Consider the following 21,435-nt stretch of genomic DNA (forward strand, 5'->3'; position numbering starts at 1 on the left):
GCTTGGCCCACAACAGCCAAAAAAGAGCTGATGCAGGCTGTCTTCAGGAGTGTAGGCTACCTGAATGAGCAAATCTGGGAGACGGAGAATGGGGAGGGGAAGAGACTTGTGTTCTGCCCGATTAAGAATCTCCCTTTAAAAGTTTGTCTTTTCTGGTCCATAATCTAATGGTAAAAGATATGTTTAAAAAGTGTATCTCCAAAAGGGTATGGAATATAAGGGATATAGTAGGGTTTGTAGGGAACAGAGGCCAGCAAAGGATTAAGACTTAGATAAATTTTTGGGGCTGGATTCCTGGGAGCCTAAAGAGTTCAGAAACAAATTGTTAAGTGCTGTTGGTGAAATCTGTTATCTAATGGCCCATTCAGTAAGAAAATACTTCATAGTATCTGTGACTTGAATAGCTCAATTTTGATTGGTATGTCTTGGTACCCATCTCTGATGTACTGATTGCAGAGGCAGGAATGCTGTTACGTGAAGTTGTTCTCCTGTGCTGCCAAAGTGCTGCACAGTTCCAACTCTTACTTTAGCCATCTGTGCCTAATCCCCTAGCTGCAAAAAAACCCCCAAACCTCTGGTGGTGGCTAGGTGTACTGAGACTGAAAGAACACTTCTGAATTCTAGGTGGTTAGAGATTTCCTTGTGATGTGTTTTATGTTGGTGACTATCAAAAGTATTTGCTGTTAGCTGGTACTTCTTCAGCAAATCATTTAGCTGTGTATTCCTGGCATATCCTAGCATGTAGTTCTGATTATCAGGATAAACAAGATGATAAAAATCACAAGCTGAATTTAGGAGCAGATATAAGTGTATATAATACTACAACTGATCTGGTATTTAGTCACTCTACAATTGTTAGCAAGTTTATCCAAATGTGAATGGTTTCCCTGGGGAATGAAGAGGGCAAGGAATTACCTGTCTTCCTGTTCTGTGTTTTAATTAAGTCCTTCTAGTCCTTTCATATACACACTAAGTAAGTGGATGCTTGGTGGATACTGAACTGTTAGGGAGGTGTACACAAAAATATTGAAACTTATTTTCAAGTCTGCCATTATACTGGAATAAACATTGGACTCAAAATGGCTTGTACTTTGAATGTTCTCACTAAACTTGATGCAAAAACATCTATTATATCAGGGTTGAACTCTTAACTTCAACATTAAAGGAGATTCCAAGTACTTCTAGATTTCATGGTACTTTTGATCAGCCTTATGTTGAACCTCCAGCTCACTATGAAGGTAGCATGTGGGAGATGAACCTGCATTGCAGAAAAATCAAGCTGGGATTGCAGGCAATCCTGAAAATGTGACACGTCTACTATAAAGGGTCAGGGGTGAGAAGATAATTTTTTTAAAAGAACAAAACCAAGTCTCAAATCCCAGGACTCTAAACATCATGATGGTTTTGTAGGGTTTTGATATCTGACTCATTTTTGTCAAATTGCCTGGAGTACCAGTACTGAGTTGATGATTCTCAGAATTATGTGTGCATGGATTTCCAATAATAAAAAGCAGTACTGAGAAAAAACTTCTTCACTCTGAGCACTGGGACAGGCTGCCCAGAGAGGTTGTGGGTATTTTTGCACATATTCAAACCCTACCTGGACGTGATCCTGTGCAACCTGCTCTGGGTGATCCTGCCCTAGCGGGGGGGTGGACTAGATGATCTCTAGAGGTCCCTTCCAACCCCTACCACTCTGTGATTCTTTAAAGGCAATACACTGTTGATGGTAAATAGGCCAACAGTATTTGTCTAAATGCCTCCTGCTAGTTCTTGAGTATAGTGTGAACATGGCTTATATATGGTCTACTTGCTCTGAGAAATGCTTAGAGGGGTCTGCACAAGCCATTGAAGGATGTATGAAGCTGCAGGGACAGACAGGTTTGGAGAGAATTTGAACTTGATCACTTTGCTTGATGAGAAGTACTGTGCAATTTGGGTGGAGGAACATGGTTTTTATTATGTACAATTTTGGAATAGTCACAAAAATCTTGGAGGTTAATGCTGAGTATCTGTTGTGAGATACTCTTATTGCATTTTTTTTTTACAAATAATGTAGAACAAGTTCATACTTGGCTTCAGGACAAAAAGTATAACTAGTCAATATAGAAAATGTCATGATAGCATGGTTAAATCAGTCTCTTTACCCCCTCCATTGAATATACTTGTCATGTCTATTATATCTGTCAGGGAAAAAAATAACTTGAAATTTTTCAAGATATAGCTTATAATAGCAGCACAATGTAAGAGTTTAGATGAGGCTTTTTGTCTTTGAAAATAAATAACAAAGTTGAGTGGTCTGATTGTATACTAGTATAATCCCTTATTTTGATCAAGGACTCCTTATATCAGATTTCTGTTCCAAGTACATAGCTTGGGCTTACTGATCCAAAGGTGGACTTCTTGTTTGATGTGTGTGAGTATAAGCTACCAAGTTTGGAAAGATCTGAAGGGATCTTTGTTAGGGAGCGTGCAGTACCAATCTTTACATAAAAAATACTGTGGCTAACTTGTGTCGTGCTTTCATTTAGAACAATGTTAGGCAGATGTTACCAAGACCATATACTTCAGCAGCTGAGCCTTTGAAATAAGGTAGGTTCAGGGGTGGCCGTGATGGCTGTGATGAGGTGGTAGAGAGTAAATGGAGCCCAGGACAGAAAGCAGTTGACACTTTGCCAGGGGGATTCTGGGCCTGGCCAGTCTGGTGTTACTGGCTTACTCACCTCTGGATGTGATAATGGTGCCTCTGCTGTCAGATCTCATTGGCCTGGAGAAGGTGAGATAAGCAGCTGTGGTTCAAGATCCATCATTCCTATGCCTTATAATAGTCAGCTGGTGAGCTTTTTACCTTTTTAGTAAGAAGTACAGAGTACAGCTATATGCAGGGGACAAACAGATACAATACTGTTTGCTCATGGATTTGTCTGTGTAGGGAATAGATAATGTTCTCAAACATTGTTCTCAGATGTTTTCCTCATGTATTATGCAACATGCTTCCCTAATGAAAGCTGGATAAGAGCGACTAAAGCTTTGAGTTACCTTCCTCTCCTGAGGAAAAAGCACTTACTTGTAGCTAGCAGTGTCTTCCATAGCTTCCTGTCATTGTCTTGCTTATAAATATTTGATACCCTTTACGTGATTATCTCTTACCAGCCTTGGTTGTGCCAGTTGCCAGGTGATGTTCTGACTTGCTGCTCCATCCAGTGTCCAGTCCATGGTAGGAGATGGGTTTGATACACCGCTCACATCTGGAGCCTGACTTTGCACAGGCCTGAACAGACTAAACCCTGAAGTTGATGGTGTAATGTTAATGTGCTGATAGCTTCAGAAAGACTGAACTGACCAAGATGTGGTTGGTGATTAACAGCCAGTGATGGTTCTTGCCTCCTTTCCCTGTGGTCTGGCTTTCTCAGAGGTCACAGCTGTCCTAGCGTAACTGTAGTCCCTTGCTAAAAATAGCCAACGTATTACTGAAGTGGGCCTGATGGCCACAGGGGAATGTTCTGCGTGCCCAATACTTCATTGGGATGGTAACTTCAGATACAGGCCAAAAAGCCAAATCCTTGCTGCCTCCTGTAGCCCTTTTCTGAGGCTTTAAGCACACTGCTGATGTTTCCTTTTCCCTATCCAAAAAGCAAGTGAACAGTCTGGTGGGGAGGCAATGGGAAGGAGGGGAGACAAGACTGTCAAGGAGGAAGGGCCCTGAAAAGCTGCTATAAGGGCCATGTAAGTAGATGTGACTTTAAAAAGAGGTTCATACTAATGGGCTGACTACAGGTGAGAAAATGAAAACTACTCTTTCCTTTGAGAGGTATTTTTATTAGCTGAAGTGATAGCTGAATTGATTTTTAACCTCTTCATTTGAGACCCAAAGTACTTTGCCATTAAACCTGTTCAGAAGCAAGAAAAAGTAAGTTTAAAACATAATCCTTTATCTGCAAAGATGAATGGATCTCATGACCTGTAATGCCACATAACACCTCCAGCAGGAACAGAACTTGAGTTCTACTGTATCTTTCTATTAGGATCTCACTTGAAAAATTGTGCTTTGAAACCTTGTATGGGGGGGTCACAGTCCAGGAACTGGGCAGAGAGTTGTTTCAAGAACTGAAATACAGGATGATGCTGAATTTCCTTTTTTTGCTGAAATGTATTAGGATGTTCCAGCAAGAGCTATAGCTGTCTCTTTGTGCATGGGTATATACAGGCACCTACTGCACGCTTTCCTTCTGTGAATCCAATGTGGAGCAGTTTGAAAGTACAAAACATATATTTCACAGATTACCATGAGGATCACTTTAATCAGCTTTGAGACCTGCTAATGCTGTAGAGATCTTTGAAGGACTACTGCTGTTCATCTTCATGCAGCCAGTGCAAGAAGGAATGAACATCATGTCTCTGTGCCATCGCTGGAAGAGATGCTTCTTTCTAGGTAACTGAACAATGGGCAGCTGCTTTTGCTGTGCACTATACTGAACTGTGGGTGGACAGAATTAAGAAAAACAGCTTTGGGAATGCTTTAGAGCAAAAGGTCAGTATGTATTTGGTAAGTCTTTCTAATCTAGCGTTGGCTAGAAGCCAATGTTACAGGCCTCCAGGCTTTTAGTAGAAGAATACGGATAGCTTTACAACATGAGCATATAAATGGGAAAACATTTCTTTTTCTTGTTTAAATTGTTCTTTGGAAATCAAGATCAGCTGTGCCTGCAGCTGATATGCTTAAAGCTGTTAGTAAATTGTTATAGGAACAGATGCATTACAGAAATGAAGAAATAAAAAAAGCACTTGTGTGCCAGAATACGAACGGAATTGTGATGTGCCAAAGATATTTTTAGCTTCAACCAATATTAATACAGGGAAACAAGCCTCAAAGGTGGGAGGAGGGAAGGCTGTAAGTGCTCTGTTCAATGGATTAGGTGTGACTGTCAGTTGTGCTAACAAGATTTCTGATGGCTGTTTTCAAAATATTCCACTAATGACCTAACAGATCCACTGTGCTTGATAGTTATGTGCATGGCCCACAAATAGGATTACTAGTCATGGCTATCCAAGGTGTATCTGAGAACTGCTAGAATTCCAGGATCTTCCTTGTGCAGTGAGATTATTCAGAGGAGAGATGCTTATTCTTGTTTGAAGTATAAGAATCCAGTTTAGCTGTAACTTCTGCCATCTCATGTTCGCTTAGAAATTTGATTGTTAAAGCAATTTTCATGATAAATTCCAGGAACTGCAAATAATGATACTGGAAGAAGGGAGTAGAATTACCATTGTGCATTGTAAAATGCTATGGTTTCAGGGTTCAACTAAGTTGTTTTTTTCTTTGTATAGGAACACTTCTTGAGCTGAAAATTAAGAAGAAACTTCTTTGTAAAGTTATCTTCCTTTCAGAAGCTGATAGTGCATGCAGAATGGACATAGTATATGTTTTCATTGCACAGTGGAATCTGCATTTGCACTGGTGCCTTGTATATAAAATGCTTTGGAATTATGTTAAATAAGGAGCTCTAAATTCAGTGTCCTCCAAACTGTCTCAAATACTGAAGACTTGTTTAGTGCTTTCTAATGTGTGCAAATGTGTTTTAAGCTTGACTGACAGCTGGTAGGCTGTGCTAATCCAGGAGTTTAAAAAAAAATTGAAAAAAGCAGAGGAATGCTGATATGTGACATTACCAGTAGTCTCAAAACTGTGTAACCCCAAACAGGGAACACTAGTGCTTGATATATCAAGTTCTCAGAAAACCAGTTCCTCCATTACTCCTTATTGCTTCTTATGGGGCTCTAAGTTATAAGCTGTTAGTTGGAAAAAACTGACAAATTGTTTGTAGGGTACCTTGGTGCCTTTATAGTATTTGTGAAGTTGTTGGAAACCTGGAGCATATGGAACTCATAGGTAGTTTTCAGAGTTGGATCTGAGTTTGAGAAATACCAGTTGTTTGATCCAGCTCTTAGAAAACCTATTGCACATGAAGCGTTTGGTTTTAGACTTAAGGGTTTTGAGGACATCTTGGGAGGCTCCCTTGGCTTACTAGAGCTGCAGTACTTCTTGCCTATTTAAAATTCTGCTGTTGAACAGTAGCTGCTGAAGCTGAGTATTCAACTCTGTCAGGCTATTGGATCTAATTTATCTGCTGCCTGATATTTATTTTTTCAGGCCCCAGATACATCATTGATTCTCATAAATCAGATACAACATTATATACTAGAAAAAAAAAAAAACCTGCTTGAAGTCCAGGTTATGGTGACAAGCTGCTAGCAAATATACAAGTGAGTTTGGAAAACAACTAAGAGTGGAATAGAAATGAAGCCTCTAGAAAGGCCATTTTTCTCCAATGCAGTATGGGAACTTAAAACCACCAAGCCACTTGTTTTAACTGGTGTCAATTACTAATGCCCCTAATGTTTTTTGTAAACTTAGTCAGGAAGAAGGGACTAACTTCTTTTAACTTACCAGTGATACAGGTTCAGCCTTGGAATTTAGCTGACAGTTGTGGCTATAAAGCATGAGGCAGAATAAGAATAGATAATGTTTGTCTGATGCAGTTTTATTAGCTCAGCATTATCAGCAGAAGCTGCTTGTTTTTGACACTAAGTGAGCAGGTACAAAATGATTTGGGAGGTGGAGAAGAGCTATTTTGGGCAAAGTGCTATTCCTCTTGTGGTCTCACCAAGGCTGCATATGAGGATTGTTAGAGGGAATAGAAACATTCAAAGAAGCAAAAAGAAATGCACTAAGGAGACCTTAACTTGGACCACAGGTAACCTTAGTCACCTTTGCTCTCCCTACTTGAGTGTTCTGCCAACTCATGTTTGCTTTGAATAATATAGCTGTCCACTGGTCATACAGATGACAGTGAATTTTATTGGGTGGGCCTGCTTCTTATCCCTTGCCTCAACAAGAGTTCTGTTCTGTCTCTTGAAATATGTAGCACTTGTGCATGATCATGCACCTGCATCTTCTCTGTATATAGTTTTTGCTAAACTGTATATTCTGCTCCTGCAGTAGCATAATCCTGGTTGCTGCTTTTTAGTTCTCTGAAGCGTCTCTAGCGTTTTGCTAGGAATCTGTTCTGTTTGTTAGTGACAACATTTAGCTGCTTCATCCAAATAAATTTGGGCATGTGCATCAAAATCCAGGCTCCAGCTGTCTCTGCTTGCAGCATGCAATTCCATTCACAATCTGATTGAGGCTGCTTTTCAAAACAAGCTATGTTTTGTGCCTTGAACTTCTTGGAGTTTAAAACTTTCTAGTTTGTAATTTAAGATTATTCAGAAAGACCTTTTTCAGTGTTGTCAAATTTAGCTTAAATTGGGGATAAACACAGAGAAGTGACTTCACAAGGCATATACTATTCCTGTTCAGGCTTACATTAACAGGACCAAGCAAATGGAGCTCTTGTTCTCCTCACTTCTGTAATCTCAACAGTTGCTTTTGTATCAGCTATAAGGCTACAAGAAGTTTTCCACAAACATGTGCAGTTCTAGTTACCTACTGTGAGAGCTATTGATGCTGTGTGTCTATTAACATGATCAATCAATCATCTATTAACTACTGATCCACCTATGCCGCAAGGATCTCTGCGTCTATCATAACACTGCAGTTCTTCTGTAGATACATCTCACTGGCAAATCAGTCTTCCTTGGATTGACCAATATATCCAAGCTATTCTTTTGGCTTAGCTGAGCTCCCAATTTATAGCAGCACTTTTCACACTGATCCTGAAGTGCACTGCTAGGTGTTTGTGCTGTAGGATTTTTAACACTTAGATGTTCCTGAAGACTGGATTAAAGCATCTCTTTAAGACTGACACTTGTAAGATGCATGTAGCTCTCCAGTCTTCAAGCAAGCCCAAACTAGTGGCCACTCAACTGTCTTGTGTTTTTTGACTGATTAAATGAAATTATCCCCCAAACTGGTCTCAAAGGAGGTTGACAAGTGACATCTTTCCAGCATGAAAGCTTATTTCACAGAGAGAAGCTTGATAGGAGCTCCTCCTGCATGGCAGCTTCTCTTGCAGAACAATTCACTGTCTACTCTTACAGGCAACTACTCTTGAGTTTTAAACAATTTCTGAAATCCATGAGCATTATCACATTGGCTAACTTTGCCCAACAATGCCCTTAGTCTTGTTAATTTTGATAGCTATGCAATGTGTAGATTATGAAGAGAAAAGGAGAGAAGTTACAGACCTGTGTCTGTTTAATTTCCTTTGCAATATCTGGGTTAGCTTGATTGATGACCGCTTTCTCCTTGCATCTTGGAGTTCAGAAAATAAGCTTCCTTTGCTCAATCCTCTCTTGTCATGCTTCTGAAGCTTTATTTACTCTTAATATCCTTTGGGGGGCTGCTGTCTTCATCTGAGTCTCAAATTTCTTTATTGGTCTGCATCTAGCACAGAAAAAAATTCTATCTTCAAATCTGATTTTCTGCTGTGCATAAAATAGCTTTTCTTCCTTGCTGTGCATCTCTAAAACATCTGCTACAAAGGTATGGATGTCTCTTTTGTGTTCTGACATGAACAGAGGGGTCATCTGAGAGCTTTAAATCCTAGTGTTCCAAGTTTGACTCGTAGTAGGACTGTTCCCTAGCAATCTCAAGTTCCTTGACCTGAACACAAGGTTTTTCCACTATAGGTTTAGCTGTTGCCAGATGCAAATTCAGGTTAACTTTTAAGAATAAGATCTTGTGGAAGAACTGTAATCTGATGGATGTTGCTTTGCTCACTCAGTATCCTGGTAGTTCTGCTGGAACATGCAACTACTTAAAAATGAAAATACCAAACAAACTAAAACAACAATTATACGCATTTGGAGAATGTACTTACTGGTTGTAGTGTCAGAACTGAGTTCACTGCCAACTCTTCTGTTTTACATTGTCTCTAGCCTGTAAGAAAAACAGTACCTTTCCTGGGAGGGCATATAATGCTGTTTATGTATCTTACTGCACAAGCTGGTAACTGGAGGGGCTTGATCTGACTGAGTAATGATCCAGTGACTGAAATGCTAATGCTGACATTTCACTGTACTAATTTATTGCCAACTTTGTTAGTGTTGCATGGTGGCAAGCATTTCATCTTATTAGTGTAAAAGGCCCATTGCAGGATTCCTAATGCCTGGAATGATGGAGATGGAGGGGTAGCTCTTGCTTCTAGTGTCACAAGTGTTTCCTGATGATACTCTGAAGGTTGAATACATGTTCTCTCATGTATTGTGTATGTTGTAGCTAGCAAACATCTTCTGTCACTAGAATTTGTCATGGCTTCCTTGTTATCCTAGACTGCGGCACTGACTGTTAGTATTCCAGTCTAAAAAGACTTTACCTGCTTATGCTTAGCCCTTGTGTTAGCAGAACTGACACCATTCCCTTCTTTGGTAACTCTTTGCCCTCTAACCTGATTAGACACTACTAGAGCAGAAGCTCAGTGCTAGTGTAGTCCTAGGCTAAAATACACAGTAGTTCACTCTGCTCCCCTTTCCTACTTATCATTTGCATTCCTGTGGAAATCTTTTTTACTTGTTACTAAAAACAATCTTTTATGTGTGATAGTAAGTGGCCTTTACAGAAGTTCTGGTTGGTCCCAAACTCCAAGGAACTCCCTTGGGCAAGCTGAGGAAAGGTATCCTTTTCCCCTCTGCTTTATAACTGCCTATCAAAATTGACAAGGTTGTTCATGTTTCCACAATCAAAGTTAATTGAATACCAGACTTAACTGTACCTGCTGAAAGCTTTACATTCTTGAAAGATGCATATTAGTAACATCTATGGTGCTATTTACAGAACTTGAAAACATCTTGAAGTAAATATATATTACTTAGTAATATTTTTTTTAGAAGACAATAGCTTCTTTTCTTGATGCAACTTGCTTTACTCCTAAGATACAACCTAAATGTCATCTGGGCAGGAATACTGAGCCATATTTGCTTCTCATTTAGCAAATGAAAGAGCTGTTATATCTCCAATAACTTCTCCAGTAACTTCAGGCAGACCAGCTCTTGCATAATTCTTGAGAGAAGCAAGAGGTGTTTTGCAACTGCAATATTAACTTCAAGGCTTTTGCTATTATGATCCCTGGATGATCTAAGAACACCTTCTCTGCAAGACATACATCTACAAAGAAGGAAGTGTTGTTAAAATAATATAAGAGCTAGAAAATAAAAGCTCCATTGTGAATTATTCCAGAGCTTCCTTTCTTCAGACTTGAGCATGTAAGGACATTTGCCTACAGTCTTATACTAAGCACTGTAGAAGTTTTCTAAATTCTAAAAAATGAAACTTTAATGCTGTTCAAGTTTTCACATGAACTGGTTATAACGCAAGGTTAAGGTATCCCAGTCCTGGTGGGAACAAAACTTTCTGGGAGGACCTGGTAGCTGAGTTCATGCCCTGCATCTCCTGTGAGAGCATGCTGTGCTCTGCCTGTTTGATCTCTTACCTGTATGCACTTAGATTCATTTTCAAGTTCACTTCTGTTGAACAGTGAAGGCAGCTAATGAAATAGTTGTTTTTACCTGAAATACATTCTTTCTTGCACTCACTTAGCCAAGCTTCAAAGTCACTGTTTATGTATAAACTTGTTGACAATTCTCAACTGTAGAACTTCTCTGTTTGGGGTCATCTTTGGTACTCAGTTTGTGAAGATAATGCTGTGAGAAGGATGTTACACCAAGAAAGTGGTGGTGAGTAACTGAATCTGGAGTGGCTTGTTAAGAGCAAACTTTGTATTTCAGTGCAGGCAAAAGTGCAAACTTGTCTGCCACCTCTCTAAATATGGGTCTTGGCAAACTGAACATCTGAGAAGTTAACTCCTTTCTTTGAGGCTAAGTCTGTAACAATAACACCATGTGTTCTGTAAATGAAAATGTTTTTGGAGGCTTTTGATGAAGTTCCCTCTTGTTCTGAGGAAAGCTGTCTTTCAAATGTCTCTGAATTGAAAACCCCCCACTTAATCCAGTTGGGAGGACACAAGAGACTCTGTATAGCTATTTACACTTTGTGTGACTGTTTAGGCTTAGAAGCAGCATAGTTGAGGTTAGAAAGGACCTCTGGAGATGGTAGGCCAACTCTGCTCAAATGGGGTCAGCTTCTTTAGCTCAGTGTCCTTTCTTCTACTAGATCCTAGTCCTGCGGCCAGTGTACACAATCTGTAGGATGATTCTTGGCTGTGACCCTTATCTTGCTTTAGGTTCTAAACTGGCCTCGATGAAGCCTGTCTGAATGTCTCCATTACAAACCTGCTTCTCATAGCTTGTGGTTCTGCTGTCTTGGTGAGGTGCTTAATTGCTCCATTATCATTTGTTCTTAAATAGAACGCACGCTGGAGCAATTGAGTGCCTCACCAAGATAGAAGACAGAAGTAGTAACTAGCTGGCTAATCTACTTAAGAGAAGAGTGATACAATTTCAGTAAGAGTTCTCTTGGGATGCTTGCCAACTGTCAGAAGTCACAAGTGACTCATTTTTAAAAACATGACAGAATTCACAACACTTTATTTACTCAATCACAGAGAAGCTATAATTACTGAGCAGACATTAAGGAGACAGATATACATGGAAAATGCCATCTTTGCAGGCCTACTGAAGTAAGAGTATTAAATTATAATTCGTTGCTTTTCAAGTGATAACAAATGCAATGTGAATTTGTCAGGGCATCAAGCCTGGTTTCTCTTAACGATGAGAGAAAGCTATAAAATCTCTTGATATTTTTGTCAAGCTTTAATCCCATCTTTTTTTAGAAAATAAACTTGTTAAATAGTGTGAAGTAAGAGTCTTGAAGAAACGAATGGGCTTTATAAAAGAGTTTAACTCAAGTCTGACTCATGGAACTTGTAAAGCACAGTGGGAAACAGTATAGACTCCTGCAGCAAGTGCCTCATGCCTCAGAGTTGAAGCCAGATGTATTGGACACTGTTTAAATTCCATAAGGATCTAAGCTCCATAAAACCAGGTAGTAATCAGAGTGCTTTAATAATCGTGCTGCTCTACCTCTTTAGTACTTTCACAGAATACCTATGAGTAGACTGGCTTGCAAGTATCCCCTGAGGTTTTTCTGTCCGGCTCTCTTGTTAACTTTTTGATGTTTTCTGCTTTACTGAAGGCAATTGAGACTTTTCAAGGTTTCTTTCCTGAAGATGAGTGGGAATAATCACTCAATGATGTGTTTTGATTCTGTTCCTGACAACTTTTGGCCTGTACAAAAATTCTGCTTTCCCTTCTCCCTGAAGTACAAGTTACCAGGCTGAGAGCAGAGTAGGTGGTGACACTGGTGATGGATTTTCATTATTTCTGGGTGGGGGGGAATACTGGAAAGAGGTCTAGGAAGACCAACAGCAGAGCTCAGGAGATACAAGCTAAGTCAAAGGACCTCCTCAAGTTAAGACAGCTGCCCTACTAGCATACCAACCCCATGCTGGGTTATTCTTGCAGAATTAGTTTCCTTTTATCAAATTGTCTTGACTTCTAAACATCATACAATGAATTTACATTAATCTATATACAGGATGTAAGTGTGAGATGATAGAGACTTAAGATTAATGCAGTTAAAAGATCCGAAATCTGGTGTAGCTAAACATATTAAATGAACAGGTTGAGGTACAATGGTCTACCACTAATATACTCCTTGAAGCATGAATAGTTTTATCCAAAATAAATTGCATAGCAATGTTGCAAGTCCTTGGGCAAATAACAGAAGATGCAGGTCTTCTGGGAGAGAAACCATCCCAGAGTGAAAAGTTGGTCTGCCCTAAAGTGAAGTTAATGGGTCTGATTCCTTTGGATGCTGCTGAATAAGAGCTGCTCAGACTTCAGTTTTAAGTTCAAATCTGTGCTGTCTTTATCTATTATCTATAGCCTTTATCAACCAAGGAGCAGAGGTGAAGTTGCTTTCGCATGGCTGAAGTGATGGTCTGCATGTGGTCAGGTCTGTTTGAGGAGGATGCCTTCTGCAGGTGGTGTAGCCTCTGGGACTGCTGCCCAGCAGGAGCCCCTCAGAAGCTCAGGGCTCCTTAACTTTTCTAAATGCAGGGAAGGAGAGCATCTACAGCCAGTAGCATAGGTCACTGTGTGTGCAGGCTTCTGGGTGTGATCTGTTTAATAACAGGGGAGGGAGGTGGAAGGCATTCCTGATGGGCAGGATTACTGGATAATCTTCCAAAATGAGGCTTATTCCACTAAGAGTTGAAGCAGCTGACTTGAGCCACTTTCAAAAATGAAAATCTTCTTAGTAAAGCTGTTTCTACATACTCACAAGTCTGCTTTGAAAATATTTCAGTGTACATAAAGAAATAGCAAATGCTATTGTCCTTGGGGCACCTATCTTGGAGAGAGCAGCCAAGAGCATAGTGCATTAAGTAAGCCTAAATGCCTCTGAACTTTATCAGCTGTATTGACTCAGTTAATCTAAAGTTGTGGGACAGCTTCATGATACTTGGCAGTGAAGAGAATAGTAAGCAGGAAGATTTCGTGTCAGTCATGAAAAAGTGAAACAAGGTTTTTGAAAAAACAATTTTTGCAGCATGTTTGTTCTAGAAAAATTGTACTTCTGTTCTGGAGCTTGACTAGGAAAACAGATGAAAGCTGCTTCCTTGCACTTAATGCTCTTAAGAGTACTGTTGTTTGATCTCCTCTGCAGTTACACAACATGAAATCAATGAGAGAGAACAGCAAGTATCCAGTAGTGCTCTTAGCTCTGTTTTTCTGAAGGGGAAAATACCCACTCAGCAAGGCTGAGTGGTCCTTTGTTGTGGCAAGTCTCTTCAGGCTGAGTAACCTAATATAGTATTATAATAGCATAGTCTTGCATAATATATTGTCTTGCATATTTTACTTTCTAAATTTATGTCCTTTTTAGCAAAGAAAATACTAGCAAGTTGGCGTATTTTTGCTGTCTGAATTGGTGTCAACTGAAATGAAAGAAAAATCAATTATTTAGCCTCACAGTTACAAGTTCAGCTTAATATCTCCAAAGTATGAATTCACAATGTTCAACACTTGCCTTGGGCAAGAGATGGTGCTGTTGAAAGTATTTTAGTTTGTTAATTACATTAGCTTTATTGGCCAGCACTGCAAAGTTGGGGTTTTTTGATACTGGACTACATTGTTAGATGAATGGGTAATGTTGCCCTCCAGTGGCTAATGTCTAGAGGATACAGAGCCTGTTTGCACTAGCAATAGTGAATCAATCATTCAGAAAGTCTGAAATTTAAGAGTAGGATGTTAGCTTAGCCCTAGAGTCTATTTTAAAAAGATGAGCACCGGTGATGTGTGAGAACTTAAGTGTTCAATATATTAAGATTGTATTAGGATTGAAGCTTTTTCCCTCAAGCTGTAGTTAAAAGGACATAATTTGAGGGGGCTCCCTCTATTCATTTGGAAGAGTCCTTTATAGTCACCGTCTGATCAGATCAGTTTGTTGCAGTATTATCTTGCCTTTGTACAGAAATCTGAAATAGCTGCTGGATTTGGCTTTACAGTAGTTGCTATTCAATGTTATCTTTGAATGGACATTTCAAATAACCCTAAAATACCACTTTTACTAGCTTCTTATGAAACAAGCTGTCTTATTCTTGTCTAGAACCACCTGTGCTAGCTTGTAAATGCATGGGTTATTTCATAAACTGATGTTCTTACCTAATATATTTACAGCTCAAGTAATGTAAAGCATCTCCATGGCTCAGAATGGAAGGGGAAAGCAGTAAATCTGTCTCCAACAACTCTGGTAACAGTCTGAGGCTTGACAGGGAAATGGCTAGCTCCTTTTCCTTATATTCTGGCTATCTCTTAATGCAAAGCTAAACAATGCTTCACAGGACTCAAGTCACTCTAGACCAATTTGACTTGAAAGTAATTTTCATCTCCAAGACTTCAGCTTTGAAGCTGTAGGTGTAAAGCAAAGTTTCTTGCTCTCTTCAGTCTAAACCTGAGTCTTGTCTTTTGAGTACAAGCTCCCTCCAGGCAGCCCCAGCTGTGGCCACGCTGTACGGGATGCTCGGTGGCTAGTGCCGCAGGCAGAAGGCAGCTCGCTGAGCGGACACGTATGTATCTTGCCGTGCCCCTGGAGGCCTGGGTGAGGTCAGGCAGCGATGCGTTGCTCCGTGCGTGTGAATTTAGGCTCGGCTGTACGGGACGCGGTGCGTGCGGGTAGGTAACACCCAGGAACCGAACGGTCCTGGAGCCCCGCGGCGGTGCGGTGGGTGTTACAGCCGCCGGCCGCCCGCAGTGCCCCCTTCGCCTCGTGGGCTGTCCCGCAGCGGAGCCTCCAGCCGGCTCTCGACCGGAGCTCTTCTGCGCCGGTGCCGGCCGGGCCGGCACAGTCGGGAGCGGCGCTCCGGGGGCGGTGCGGGGTCTGCGCCCCTCCCCGTGGCCCTGGGGCGGGGCGGGGGGCGCGCACCCCAGCGCTCTCCTCACTGCCAGCTGGCTCCGGGCGGGCTCCGCCGCCCCCTCCCTGGCCATCCATTATTTATCGATCTCCGCCGTGGTAAACACTGGGCAGGGCGCGTTCGCAGCGGCCGTTCGTCGTCCGCCCCCGATCCTTCCTCGCGGCGCGGCTCCGGGAGCCGCCGGCCCGGCTCCGGCAGGTGCGGCCTCTCGCTGACCGCCTTCCCTTTGCGCTCTCCTTGCAGGGCCTGTCTGTTCCCCCTCGGGCTATAAGAAGGCGGATGATGAGATGTCCGGAGCCACGTCCTCGGCGGATCTGGACGAGGCACCAGCCCGCACCATTTACTTGAACCAGCCCCAGCAGAGCAAATTCCGCGACAACTGGGTCAGGTACGGAGCAATCCCCGGTTCTCCCCTTCCAGACGGCAGCCCTCACACCCCGCAGCCGCGGGCAGGGAGCGCTCTGGTCCCGCTCCCTGTCTCCCGTCCCTGCCCAGCCCTGGTTTTAAGGCAGTAAGTTGTGCCTCTGCCGAGGCAGCTGGGTTTGGCTGGAATGAGCACCGGGGCCTGGCTGGCGGTACAGGGGAGTCAGGAAGGAGAGATCCAGCAGCAGCAAGGGGTAAGCTGCTTGTATCAACAGTAGTGAGAGCAGGAAGCTAGTAGAGCTGCATGGGTAAGATGCATGAAAAGGTCTTCAGTAACCCCCCCCGCCCCCTTCAGTAAGGCCACTGAAATTTAGAATAACAGGACCTAATCTAGTACTCCTGGACACAGGGGTTAACCCATGAAAACTCAGTGTGAAATTTGGATAGAATCTACTATGCAAACTCCATGAAGCGATCTCTTAAAAAGTAGCATCCAGTTGAAGGGCTAGCTAGACTAACCATAAAAGTATAGAATAGGAAGGAAGAAAATAAGGCTAACAGGACAAGAATGACTACAGACTTTACAAACTCACATCCCCATGCGTACAAGGCTATAGTCCATTTGTGTTCTTTAATTGAAAACCAGAGGGACTTTTCTGTGGCATTTGAAGCCCTTCATTGTAGGGGTGTATGTTTAAGACTTCTGTTGATATGATTAATGTCATGTTATTGCAGTTTGGAAGCACTGAAACATGGAGTATGAGGATACCTAACATAAGTGAGTTGTGGCAGTGCTAGCTAGGTGAACAGAGGTCTCCTGTCTTGGCTGAGGAGGAGTGTTATTTAGCATGCTTCTGTTTCTTAATGCAGATGTTTGAGTTATTGTCCAAAGAATGGTTTACACAATGAGTGCTTTTATGAAAAGAGAGGAACTTTTATATCCTGCTAAAACAATTATTTCCGTTAGCTGTTTTATTGTGTGTATTATGGGCAATTCTAAGAATATCTTCTGGAAGGATGCTTGTGTTCCAGGTAGTGCAGCAACTTAGCTATACAGAATTTTCTCCTCAACTTTGACTTCTTACATACCTGTCTAGGAAAGCCTATGGTTTAGAAGCAGTTAAAATTACATATTTTCTTAGCATCTTGTTTTTTCTACATGGGCAGCAACATTGGATGTTTTCTCACTTTGTTTTTATTTTCCTTGACTAAATATGAGCCAAGTTCAACTGTTTTCTGTGGATAGACTACTTGCGCTTTTCCTGTTTTACAAAAAGAAAAGCAGAGCATGAAAAGTTGGCAAGATCTGCAGTTTTGGTTTTCGTAAAGCGATTCTGTTCTGATCTGGCTTAATCTTATGAAAAAGTAGTGTGTGTCTCTGTTACTGAGAACTTGTTCCTGACAGCCGTATCACCAACACCTGAAAAAGCTGTTGTGTCCAACTCGTCCAGAAGCCATCTCCTGGTAGCTGTAAATGTTTTTTTAGTAGCTTTTTGCAGCTTTGCCCCCTGATGAGGGCAACCTGAGTCATGAGGAATATTGGTGTGAGGGATAGGACAAAATACAGGTAGTGTAGTGGGAAACTAGAGGTGTTTGCATTACCTGATTAGGTATTTTAGCTCCTTAGTGTGATTTAGAAATGAAGTTGACTTTATAAAAACTTGTTTCTGCTTAGTAAGAAAGCTTTGACATCTCTGACTTTTAAAAGGGTGGCAGGCTTTGGCTGTGCTCTCTCCATTCTCTGGATTAGCTTTCTTCCCTCAGCCCAGTGGGAACCAAGTCAAAGGTGGTTAGAGCTGGTAGTATCGCAGGAAGGATGCCTTGTGTGGAGTATGAGTAGTGGCTTAGTTGCTTGCTTGTGTATATTGGAATTTGTCTTGAGGAACTGCTGTTCTATGTTGCCCTTTGACTTTCTTACTGTGTTCAGCTTCTGGGTTTCTTGATGTCGTTGGATTTGAAGATGTATTGTCTCCATAGGAAGCGTTGGTGTACCACAGTGCAACGCGCTGTGTTAGCAGATAAGCACCTGTACATAAGGGCTTATGGAAAATTAAACTGAAGGAGATAATAAGTTTGTAAATCATGTGACTTCTGAATGTCACCTTTTTGGTAGTCATCAAGAAGTCTCTGAACCACAGTGGGAATTTGTGAAATGTTCATGGGAAGCTTGCTCAATATACAGCAAGAAGTGGAGGTGCAGAGGGTGAGGGAAGGTAGGTCAACAGTATGGCTTTTCATTTAGGATGTTCTAAGCGTATTGAGCCTAACTTTTTGGGGGACAGGCACTGTTGAAAGTGAATTTCTATGTTTGTGGGAGCAAAAGTAATAAGTACTTATGTTTTTTAATTTTGGACAAGTTAAGCAAAATTGATAATTCCCTAATGCTACTTCTAAATAGTTTCTGCAATAGAACTATATACGGAGTGGATGGCAAAATAGCATTAACACTTCCAAAAGTCTTGAAATGTGAGGATGCGGAAGGAAGAACTGTTTCTTCTTTCCCCAGGCTTTCTGGTATAAATAAGTGAGATTATGACAACTTGTAGAGCAATGGCTAAATTTTTTTGTGCTCTTCAAATTTTGTCACAAACTATTCAAAAACCTAGTGCTGTAGGCTGGATTTAGCTTCATCCTTTAAGTGTGTGCATGTATATATGGCTGTCATGATTCTTTGTTACACTGCAGCAGCAGTGATTCCTCTGTAGGAACGTATCTCTACCTGCATTAGAAGTTGTTTTCATCCCTGCTGTGTTCAGTTTGAAAAACTTTGTGTATGCATAACTTGTTGGATCTCTTAATAAAAGGTAAATGATACCTCATTTTCAGCTGAAGCATTTTAGAAGCTTTGAAATATGTAAAAAAAAAAAATTACTCTGTCCAACACAGCTGTAGTTGTGATGTTTGCTTTTATGAAAGCTAACTAGTACCTATTTTGACTTGCTCAATAGATATAACTTAAATGTGCCTGTTTAATAGGAGCATCTCTGTACTTGAAGTTCAGTAAGAAATGAAATGTTTGTCCTGAAAACTGCCAGCCACTCTGCACACAGCTCTATGCCACTTAAAGGCAATAACTATAACCTACTCAGGCATTCTACATTTGGGGATTGAAGTCTACTAACAGCCATCATAAACTGAAGACAGCCCTGGCTACAGATAGTGTGAGGTGGTAGTCAGGCTTCTGCAGAGACTCCAGCCAGCATTTTCTTTCTCTTCTTTCCAATATGCTGTGGGGAAAGGCTTTCTTGGTACTTCTTTAAAATACTGTTTTTTACTTCTAATTCAGGTGTGGAAACACAAAATGGTAGTGGATCATTAATGTTTCCAACCTCTAACTCTTCTGCTCTTGGCTTGATTCAATGTGAGTAATTATGGTCGTTTGTACACTCATTGTGTAGATGATTAGCACAGTGTGAAAACAACTGTTTAGCAGAAGTGCCAGCTTGGCTGGTGTTTTTTTGGCTAACTGAGTTTGCCTCCTTGCTTAAACCATAGCTCTTTATTAATACAGTTTGATTTATGTGATTACCTGAATGGTGGGGGAGGTGACTCAAAAGTATTTTATAGGTTGAAAGTAAACTTGCCTATTGACTTGTAAAAACACAGGGATACAGATGGGGTGTGATGATAAGGGTTGGAATGCTGTGTCTATACTTCTGAGGTTGCTAAACTGACGTGAATACTTCTCCAAATATATACTCAGTGAGGATTGGTTTATTTTGTTTAAAACAAGAATGTTCTACAGATCTGGCTTTCATGTAAATACAATTCCTTCATGTTTCTGATGAATGCAGGAATCTACTGACATCAGTGGCTTATACTGAATGTATGACAGTACTGTACTGAAACTTCTTTCCAGTGCATGCAGTAAAAATTGCCAGTTAAGTGATTTGAGCCCCTCGCTTGTTGTGTATGTTAACATTGATGCAAAAGCAGTTGGAACTCCTGGTTTCTTGATCCAGGAAGCACAAAAATGCTGAAATAAACTTAGGCACATGTGTAATTGTCTCCAAATTTAAGTGCATTGCAATTACTGTTGTAACTGTTACTGTGTAGTGTACTTATTTAAGGCCTGGTAGTGCATCCTGGTGCAAGTCTGACATCTGAATCAGGACTCCAAGTTCAGTGGCTTGAATGGAAGATCAGGGGCAGAGTAGCAGTCAGGAAGGGTGAAATTCTACTTGTATGCTTTTAATAGATCTTGAATCCAGAAGTCTTGTTGAAAAGCTTCTCATCAGAACAGAATTTGATGGCTTGATCTATTAGGGAGGTCCCAAAAGATGCATTCTGTTATCTAGAAAATCCTCAGTTCAGAGCCTTATCTTCCATACAGGCAAAAGTTAAATTCTGCTAGAAAATAGGAAGAGCAAAAAGCTTTCATTGTTTGCTTTTAAACTGTACAGGTCTTAAAACTCAAGCTAACTGGTGAGAACAAATTTCTTGTTTCATAATGCAGAAGCACTGCCACTAGGAATTTAGCACTGAAGACTGTAAAAAGGCTTCTAGTAGCACCAGAAGTCGTGTGTTAACCAGGCTGTTGTTCTTCTGTAGCCCCAGACTCTCCTGTCAGTGTCTGCAGAATGCTTGCTGGCGACAAAATTGTAGGCGCAGTCTGAATTCTTCTTTAATTTCAGCTGTATGTTGCATTACATGAAGTACAGTGCGTTGCTGTCCTGGCTTGTAAATAGGTACTGTGCAAGCCACTTGCAATTTAGAGGTGTTAATGCTTTTTGAACGTGTGGGGAGATTCTCACTGGTGCTTAATGAGTCCCTGCTGCTGAAATAGGAGTTGCTGGTATCACCCTTGTAACATGAAAATCCCAGTAGCGTTTGCTGTGATCTGCAATTTAAAATGTGAATGGTAGTCTGCTATGTGCAAGTGTATTTATCTGCACTTAATGCTGTAGACCAGTGTCCTGGTTTCAGCTGGGGTAGAGTTAAATTTTCTTCCTAGCAGCTGGTGTAGTGCTGTGTTTTGGATTTAGGATGAGAATCATGTTGATAACACACTGATGTTGTTGCCAAGCAGTCAAGGACTTTTCAGCTTCTCATACTGCCCTGCCAACAAGAAGGCTGGGGGTGCCCAAGAAGCTGGGAGGGGACACAGCCAGGACAGCTGACCCCAGCTGGCCAAAGGGATGTTCCATACCGTATGATGTCATGCTCAGTATATTACTGGGGGGTGGGCTGGGGAGGCAGTCTGGCTCAAGAACTAGCTGAGTATTGGCTTTGGTTGGTGAGCAATTGTGCTGTGCATCACTTGTTTTGTATATACTTTTATTATTATTTTCTTCTTTTTCTGTCCTATGTAACTGTCTTTATCTCAGCCCATGATTTTTACCTTTTCTTCCCCTCAATTCTCTTCCCCCATCCCACTGTCAGTGGAGTGGGGAGCAAGTGAATGGCTGTGTAGTTGTTTTGGCTGCCGGCTGGGTTATACCACACCACCAGCATTCCTCTTGCACTAAAATGTACCTTTGCTTTTTAGGTAAAACTGCCCCTACTTGTGCTCAACTTATTCTCGGTAGAGTTCAGACACTGTGACCACTTGTACTAGTGTTTGTAGTACATTTGGAGATCTCTTCTGTTGTCATTGAACAGATCGCTTGCCTGACTGCAGAAAAGCATTTTGGAATTCTTCAGAGAAGGGATGTATTATTATATTTTGAATGGTACAAGTGTAATCATGTATTAAACTGAT

The 21,435-nt window shown here is 41.1% G+C and overlaps 1 protein-coding gene across 6 annotated transcripts in view; it reads left to right on the forward strand.

Moving 5' to 3' along the window:
- Nucleotides 1-21,435, forward strand: part of ATP8A2 (ATPase phospholipid transporting 8A2) — a 347,593-nt gene that overhangs the window by 25,678 nt on the left and 300,480 nt on the right. For 4 of the 6 annotated variants that reach the window (XM_054809745.1, XM_054809706.1, XM_054809713.1 and 1 more), the window contains exon 2: nt 15,615-15,759. In XM_054809745.1, coding sequence (XP_054665720.1) covers nt 15,659-15,759 — 101 coding nt within the window. In that variant the 5' untranslated portion in view covers nt 15,615-15,658. Of the gene's footprint in view, nt 1-15,006; nt 15,027-15,377; nt 15,470-15,614; nt 15,760-21,435 lie in introns of those variants that run through there. The other 2 variants (XM_054809756.1, XM_054809734.1) reach the window with 2 other exon arrangements.

Source organism: Grus americana, chromosome 1 (assembly GCF_028858705.1).
Source record: "Grus americana isolate bGruAme1 chromosome 1, bGruAme1.mat, whole genome shotgun sequence".
Taxonomy (NCBI): domain Eukaryota; kingdom Metazoa; phylum Chordata; class Aves; order Gruiformes; family Gruidae; genus Grus; species Grus americana.